The 9036-nt window shown below is 51.5% G+C and overlaps 1 protein-coding gene across 3 annotated transcripts in view; it reads left to right on the top strand.

Moving 5' to 3' along the window:
- Nucleotides 1-8591, top strand: part of LOC129714328 (microtubule-associated serine/threonine-protein kinase 1-like) — a 96464-nt gene extending 87873 nt beyond the window's left edge. For all 3 annotated transcript variants that reach the window (XM_055663868.1, XM_055663867.1, XM_055663866.1), the window contains 4 exons: nt 567-689; nt 1469-1605; nt 3005-3195; nt 5004-8591. In XM_055663868.1, the coding sequence (XP_055519843.1) occupies nt 567-689; nt 1469-1605; nt 3005-3195; nt 5004-6895 (2343 nt within the window). In that variant the 3' untranslated portion in view covers nt 6896-8591. The remainder of the gene's footprint in view (nt 1-566; nt 690-1468; nt 1606-3004; nt 3196-5003) is intronic.
- Nucleotides 8592-9036: the final 445 nt, after the last annotated feature.

The following is a 9036-nucleotide window of genomic DNA, read 5'->3' as shown; positions in this document are numbered from 1 at the left end:
TTATGATCTGATGACCTGCAGGAACAAACCCCACAGGAACTCCCTCAAGAAGAAAATTAGATGAGTGGGCAATGTAGCGCAAAGGCAGTTGCTGCCTGCACAGTACACTGTTCCCGCTGCACAGAGACGCAACCTGGATCTCCAGCGCTGTAAGGCAGCAACTCTACCGCTGCGCCACCGTAGAGAAGTTGTTTGCTTAAAGACCATAAGATAGCGATGTTTCCTGTTGGTACTTCAGACTCATCGTGCCAAACTCATCATGAGGCCAGTTCACTGGCTAGATTTAAGAGGGAGTTAGATGTGGCCCTTGTGGCTAAAGGGATCAGGGGGTTTGGAGAGAAGGCAGGTACGGGATATTGAGTTGGATGATCAGCCATGATCATATTGAATGGCGGTGCAGGCTCGAAGGGCCGAATGGCCTACTCCCAGCACCTATTTTCTATGTTTCTATGTAAATGGCGGCACAATGTGCAAAGATAATTCCAATTTGCCCGAACACACGTGACACAAAGGCACAGTTGAACCGTCGAGGTGACGAGTTTTAACGCTCTCTTTCCCCGTTGCAGCACGTGGAAGATGGAGGGCCTTCTCACGACGCGGGGCTCTGCGCTGGAGACCTCATCACCCATGTCAACGGGGAACCGGTCCATGGACTCGTCCACACCGAGGTTGTGGAACTCATACTGAAGGTATATATATACACATCAGTCTGAAAAAGGGTTTCGGCCCCGAAACATTGCCTATTTCCTTTGCTCCATAGATGCTGCTGCACCCGCTGAGTTTCTCCAGCACTTTTGTCCACCTATATATATCAATCTATCTAGTGTGTGGGCAATGAATGAATGAATATGTTTATTGGCCAAGTATGTACACATACAAGGAATTTGCCTTGGTGCTCCACTCGCAAGTAACAACACGACACACAGTAAACAATTAAGAATAAAACATTAAGAATAATAACATTAAGAAGAACATTATAGTTTAAACATGTGAATGGAATAAAATACCAGAGTACAAGGAGGCTACAGACTTTTCGCTGTTGAGGTATATGGGACTAGGGGAAAATACATGTTTGGCATGGACTAGAAGGGTCGAGGTGGCCTGTTTCCGTGCTGTAATTGTTATATGGTTATGTCTGGCTGTGGCGGCATGACAGTCCAGAGTCGCCTTCCAGAGGGAAGTGCTTCTGGAATGGAAAAAGTGGAAAATTGTATAATATTGTGAATGGGAGATCGATGGCCAGCATGGACTTGGTGGGCCGAAGGGCCCGTTTCCAAGTTGTATCCTTTAGACAATTCAATCTAACATTCAGCCGCTTTGTGTGTTGTGCTTACACGGAGAGTAGATGTCCATTTCCTCACCACGCTCACAAATCTAACCACCTGAGCTGAATTTTGGTCCAATTAATTTGAAAAGCCTTTACACCTCAATCAGTACTTCGCTTGACCTTGTCCTGTGCCTTCCGCAGAGTGGGAACAAAGTGACTGTCACCACCACACCGTTTGAGAACACCTCCATCAAGATCGGGCCTGCCAGGAGGTCCAGCTACAAGGCCAAGATGGCACGAAGGAACAGGAAAAGCTCAGGAAAGGATGGGCAGGAGAGGTAAGGACGCAAATGTATGCCGTCTGTCTCATGCACACGCAGACACACACACACACACACACACACACGGCCACACACACAGACACACACGCAGACACACACACACACACACACACACACACACACAGACACACACACACACACACACACACACACACACACACACACACATAGACACACGCAGACACACACACACACACACACACACACACACACACACACACACACATGGACACACACACAGACACACGCAGACACACACACACACATGCACACACACGCACAGACACACACAGACACACACACAGACACACACAGACACACGCACACGCACAGACACTCACACACACGCACACACACACACACACACACACACACACACACACACACACACACACACACACACACACACACACACACACACACACACACACACACACACACACACACACACACACACACACACACACACACACACACACACACACACACACACACACACACACAGACACACACACAGACACACACACACACACGCACAGACACACACACACACACACACGTCATAAGGTCAGGAGGAATAGGAGCAGAAAGTTAGGCCATTCGGCCCAACAAGTCCACTCCACCATTCAATCATGGCTGAACGATCTCTCCCTCCTGACCCCATTCTCCTGCCTTCTCCCCATAACTTCTGACACCCGTACTGATCAAGAATCTATCTATCTCTGCCTTTAAAATATCCGACTTGACCTCCACAGCCTTCTGTGGCAATGCACATGCAAGTACACGCACACACACACACACGCGCGCATCACATCTACACACACACACACACACATACACATATGCGCGCGCACACATACACACACGCACACAGGCACGCGCGCACACATATATACACACACACACACAGGCACAGACACATCAACAATGTTTACCAGCCTGCCATCACCTCTCTCACCTCGTCAAATACTCAGTCACATTTGTGGATACATAGATGATGCAGTATGTTGTGTGTACCATCCTGTGGTCTACAGAGGAGGTACGTGTGAACTGATGATGATCCCATGAAGTTGGAATAATCCAGGCTGACTTTTCTATTTTTTCTCTCCCTCCCTCCCTCCCTCCTCCCCCCTCCCTCCTCTCCTCCCTCTCTCTCCCCTCCTTCCTTCTCCCCTTTCCCCCACTCTTTCTCTTCCTCCCTCCCTCTCTAACTCTTTCCACCCCTTCTCTCCCTCCCTTCCTCCCTCTTCCCACCCTCTCCCCTTCTCTCTCTCTCCCCACAACCCCCTCTCTCTTTCTTTTCCCCTCTCTCTCCTCTCCCTCTCTCTCCTTCCACACTCTCTCTCTCCTCTCCCTCCTCCGTCTCTCCTTCCTCTCCCCTCCCTCGCTGCGTCAGTGGGAAGAAGCGCAGCTCCTTGTTCCGGAAGATAACGAAACAATCAAACCTCCTTCACACCAGCCGCAGCCTCTCGTCCTTAAACCGTTCTCTCTCCTCCAGCGACAGCCTGCCGGGCTCCCCCACGCACAGTCTCTCCGCCCGCTCTCCCACGCAGAGCTACCGACCTACACCTGACTCCGGCTACTTAGGTAAGCCATCACACCACTATCAAGGATGCACTGGGTCACAGTGGGGCCCACATAACAATGTGCCCCTCTTTGGGACTATTAAGACCCTAGTTTAGATTTAGGTTTACCCAGGTACAGTGAAAGGCTTTTTTTGCATGCTATCCAATCAAGTCAGATAAAACAGCAACAAAACCAAACTCAAAAGAACAGCAGGTAGAGCAAAGGGAAAGATACAGTGTAAAATATAGTATCCAGCATAGTTGAGCATCAGATATTGGGTCCTAAAGTGATACAGTGTGGAAACAGGCCCTTTGGCCCAACTTGCCCACACCAACCAACATGTCCCATCTACACTAGTCCCACCAGCCTGCATTTGGCCAATATCCTTCTAAACATATCCATGTCCGTCCAATCCATGTACCTGTCTAAATGTTTAGTTCAGCGATACAGCGCGGAAACAGGCCCTTCGGCGCACCGACCAGCGATCCCCACACATTAACACAAGCCCACACACACTGGGGATAATTTACACTTGTACCAAGTATACAAACCCAAGCCAATTAACCTACAAACCTGCACGTCTTCAGAGTGTGGGAGGAAACCGAAGATCTTGGAGAGAACCCACGCGGTCACGGGGAGAAACGTACAAACTCCGTAGTCAGGATCGAACCCGTGTCTCCGGCGCTGCATTCGCTGTAAGGCAGCAACTCTACCGCTACGCCACCATATGCCGCTGTGTTTCTTAAACGTTGTGAAAGTTCCAGGGACGAAAGTCCACAATGGGGTAGTAATCGAATAATATACGGCACGGAAATACAACGCAGGAAGAGCAAAGGGGAAGATACTGAGTGCGGAATATAGTTCTCAGCATTGTAGTGCATCAGTTCCAGAGAAAGTCAGCACCTCTACAGCTGTGCCACTGTGCCCCCTCCCCACATATCTGTAAATAATAAAAAATAATAATATATACTTTATTAATCCCCTTTTCAGGGGAAATTCAGATGTCCTTGCAGCACTAATAAAAATGCAACCTAATATTAAATAAGAAGTTTAACATAAAAACATCCCCCCACAATGGTTCCCACTGTGGGGGAAGGCACAATGTTCAGTCCCCCCTCTCACCCTCTCATGTTGCCCCCTCTCACCTTTGCCGTTTGGTCTTTGACATTTCCACCCTGGGGAGGGAGGGTCTGAGAGGGAGTACAGAGAAGGTTCACCAGACTGATTCCTTGGATGTCAGGACTTTCATATAAAGAAAGACTGGATAGACTCGGCTTGCACTCGCTAGAATTTAGAAGATTGAGGGGGGATCTTATAGAAACTTACAAAATTCTCACGGGATTGGACAGACTAGATGCAGGAAGATTGTTCCCGATGTTGGGGAAGTCCAGGACAAGGGGTCACAGTTTAAGGATAAGGGGGAAATCTTTTAGGACCGAGGTGAGAAAAACATTTTTCACACAGAGAGTGGTGAATCTGTGAAATTCTCTGCCACAGAAGGTAGTTGAGGCCACACAGTTCATTGGCTATATTTAAGAGGGAGTTAGATGTGGCCCTTGTGGCTAAGGGAATCAGGGGGTATGGAGAGATGGCAGGTACAGGATACTGAGTTGGATGATCAGCCATGATCATATTGAATGGCGGTGCAGGCTCGAAGGGCCGAATCAGGGGGTATGGAGAGGGCAGGTACAGGATACTGAGTTGGATGGCGGTGCAGGCTCGAAGGATTGAACGGCCTATTCCTGCACCTATTTCCTATGTTTCTATGAGAGTGTAATGTGCCTGCTGAGGTTGTGTATGTGATTTGCTTTCTCTCTCCCTCTCTGCAGGTGGAGGGAACTCGTCCCAAAGCAGTTCCCCGGGCTCCAGCGTCCCAAACTCCCCAGCCACCTCGCACCACATCAGGCCGAGTAGCCTCCACGGCCTGTCGCCCAAACTCCAACGGCAGTACAGGTCGGCACGCTGCAAGTCGGCCGGGAACATCCCCTTGTCCCCCTTGGCCCACACCCCGTCACCAACCCACCCATCCCCCCCGCACCCTCCCTTCCCCCTGCCCTCCCACACAGTGGGCAGCTCCAACACCACCCAGACCTTCCACGTCAAGCTCCACTCCTCGCCGCCGGTGGTCAGGCCCCGGCCCAAGAGCGCAGAGCCGCCCCGATCGCCGCTGCTCAAGAGGGTGCAGTCGGCCGAGAAGCTCTCCATGCCCATGGCTTCGGAGAAGAAGCTGGCCATCCGCAAACACAGCCTGGAGGCTTCCCACTCGGACTTCCGCAAGGAGGGCCACCACGCCGACATCAGCCTCCAGAGCCTGCTGGAGACGGACGGGGAGGTCCTGGGATCCAGGGCGGACGGTGGGGAAGTGGGAGCCTTCAGGCCGATGGCCGTGAGGAAGCTGGGCCGGCAAGAATCGCCCCTGGTCGACCGAGACATCTTCTCCAGCATCCGGCAGGAGAGGGGAGAAGGTCTGGACCCGGTGCAGGAGCTGGAGGTGAAGGCGAGCGACCAAGAGGAAGGGTCAAGACTTGGCCAGGAGGAGCCAAGGAGGTCCTGGTGCACGTTGCCCTGTGTCCATGCTGGGACCAACGGCAGAGGTGGGACTGAGACCCCAGCCAGGAGCAACGCTGCTTCTCCGTTGCTGAAGACCTCCAGCGTGGTGAAGACTCAGATCTCGGAGCCTGCTCCGGACGCGGTGTCCTCGGACAGGGGGCGAGACAAGGCCGGGCCGTGCGCTTCCCCGAGCAGAAGGAACGGGGCGTCTTCCCCCTCCGTCCCGTTAACGAGCAGCGACCGACACCCCGGCCCGTCGCCCCCGACCAGACCCGATACGTTAGCGGCGCATCTCGGGGTGAAGGTGTCTCCAGGCACCGCCTCGGTCAGTCTGACCCCCTCCCTCCAGATCGATGGCGTGTCCAAACCCCCAGATAAAACCCAGCCCAAGAAGACACCGCCCAGCGACCCTCCAAGCAAGAGACACCAAGGGGTGCAGACGGAGCCTCTGGGTGGTGGATGCTCCCTACCGATGGACAAGGGAGCCGAGGTGGAGCCAAGAGATGCTTCCCCGGGGATAGACAACAGACCGGGAGCCATGGAGAAGGGAGAGACGGCCAACATCTCAGCCGGTGTGGACTCAATCTCAACCAAAGGTGGGACTGAGATCCTAGGGAGGACAAGCGCGGTTATTCCTTCGCCGATGACCTCCGGGGTTGGCAAAGACGGGCAGAGGGAGACCAAAGATGTGGTTGCCCAGCCGGGTAGAGTTGGGGGGAAGGAGCTTTCTCCCCAGGATAGCATTCCTCGGCTGGCCGAACAGCAAGACACTGTAGAGAGAAGCTCCGCAGCCAACTGCTCCCTTGATGCCTCTTCGGAAGGTCACACTGTCCCGGACAGTAGTATCAGGAAGCCTCCAACCTCCGCCCCGTGTGGACCAGGGCAAAGTCCCCCGGCTGCCCCCACCGCCACGGGTGGCGACAAGACGGGTTTTGTCAACCAGTTGGTCACGGTGGTGAAGAGTGTACTGGGGCCGGTGGAGATGGCCATTCCCGCAGCGCCTGCCACGGTGGAGAGATGGAAGGCGGCGGAGAGCGCCAAGACGCCGGGGAGTGGCACGTCCATCTCAGCACCCGCTCCTACACCAGTGTGTACAACAGTGGCGGCACCGCAGGGCACAGACTGTCCCACTCTCCCCGAACACAATGCGAAAAACAGTCACAAGTTTTAGCAAGGGCTGCGTGCATGTATGTGTGTGTGCGTGGTGCGTGCATGTGTATGTGCCTGCACATGTGTGTATGTGCACGTCCATGCATGTACACATGTGCTTGTGTGTGTATGTGTGAGGGAGAGAGAGAGAGATTCATGTATGTGTAGGGTTGTATGTGGGCGAGAGTGTGTATGTGTTTAACGTACAGTATGTGTGGACCAGTGTGTGTGTGTGTGTGCATGTGTTTAGAGTGTGTGTATGTTTAATTTATGTGTGTGTGGGCGTATATGCTGTGTGTGTGTGTGTGTGTGTGTGCATCTGTGTGTTTTATGTGTGTGTGTACTATGCGTGCCTGTGTGTTTTATGTGTGAGTGTGTATGTGTGCGTGCCTGTGTGGGTGTGCGTGCCTGTGTGTTTTATGTGTGAGTGTGTATGTGTGTGTGTGGGTGTGCGTGCCTGTGTGTTTTATGTTTGTGTGTGTGTTCTATGCCTGTGTGTGTGTGTGTGTGTGTGCGTGTCTGTGTGTTTTATGCATGTGTGTCTGGTGTGCGTGCGTGTGCATGTAACAAATAGAAGGCCTGCAAATAACTGGGCGTTTATACAAAAATCAAACACTTCCTGAGGTGGACTTTGCAACTGGGGGGGAATTTAAAAACAAAAACTTAAGAATCTCGGATTCTGAATTGCCAAGGTGCCCGTTCAGTTGAAAAACAAATTGCAACCATTTCAGAGGAATGTGAAAGGTTTCAAGAATATTTGTGCTTCAGCATCAGGTAGCTGCATGTTTGTGTGTATAATATACTGGCTAAAGTGCATTACATGCCTAAACTGCTTTCACTTGTCATATACTTAAATATTCAGAAGTGCTCTTGTATAAAAGGGGTGAGTGTGTAAATTGGTTGTGTAAATTGGCTGCAGATTCGAACCCCAAAACTAAAGCCTCGCAGTCTGAGGAAGTGTTTCAAGATTCAGAATGAGCGTTGCGTTTGTTCTTAAAGGGGCCCTGCCACCTGTGAGCTTTTGCCTGGGAAAGCAAGTGTGCTTAATCCAGCTCTTGCATCCTCTCTTCCCAATGTGGAATTGTTAATTCCCGGGACGTGGGCTTCTGTGTGCAAGGGCTTCTCATGTAGGCCATCTCTTGGCTGGTGTCACAAGACGGCTTGCACACCCACACCAGTAGCCCCTTGTGTAGGTTAGACCCGGCAAGGAAGTCCGTTCCCATCACTAAAGGACATTCGTGGGCCAGATGAGTTGTTACAACAGTGTGTGTGTGTCAATGCATGTTCCTGTTCTAAAGCACTTCTGCGGCCTGGCTTTTGATGGCTATTTCTGTTGCCTGACTCCGACTGTTAAACTAGATGGCGAAATTGCAACCCGGCAGGAGGTCCACGCTGCATAAGCAGGCAGATTATCACACCGGGAGGTGGGGACTGGGGTGGAGGTGAATCAGGCTGAACCCGAGCTCCTGGAATGACCATTCCGAAGCCCTGCAACAAGAGAGGAAGCAGCTGATGCCAAGATCTAGTGGTGCATGATATCCAGCTTCACTATCTTCTGCCTGATGAAAGAGGAGAGAAAAATGTTAGACCAGGGTGAGAAAAGTCTTTGACTAAAGATAAACACAAAAAGCTGGAGTGACTCGAGGGGCCACACAGCATCTCTGGGGAGAGAAGGAATAGGTGATGTTTCATCAAAAAATCATAAGTGATACCAGTAGAATTAGGCCATTCGGCCCATCAAGTCTACTCCGCCATTCAATCATGGCTGATCTATCTTTCCTAACCCCATTCTCCTGCCTTCTCCCCATAACCCCTGACACTAATCAAGAATCTATCTATCTCTGCCTTAAATATATCCATTGACATTGACTCCACAGCCTTCTGTGGCAAAGAATTCCACAGATTCACCACCCTCTGATGAAATAAATTCTTCCTCATCTCCTTCCTAAAAGAACGTCCCATTATTTCTGAGGCTATGACCTCTAGTCCTAGACTCTCCCACTATGACCTCTAGTCCCTAACGTTCTCCCCACACCCACTCTACCCAAGCCTGTTTCGGGTCGAGACTTCTTCAGAATCTAAAGTAGGGTGCAAACCCCGAAATGTCACTTATTAATTTTCTCCAGAGATGCTGCCTGACCCGCTGGGTTACTCCAGCTCTTT

This window comes from Leucoraja erinacea, chromosome 39, assembly GCF_028641065.1.
Source record: "Leucoraja erinacea ecotype New England chromosome 39, Leri_hhj_1, whole genome shotgun sequence".
NCBI classification, from domain to species: Eukaryota; Metazoa; Chordata; class Chondrichthyes; order Rajiformes; family Rajidae; genus Leucoraja; species Leucoraja erinaceus.
The sequence above is the reverse complement of the archived record's forward strand: the minus strand, read 5'-3'. Positions and strand labels throughout refer to the sequence as shown.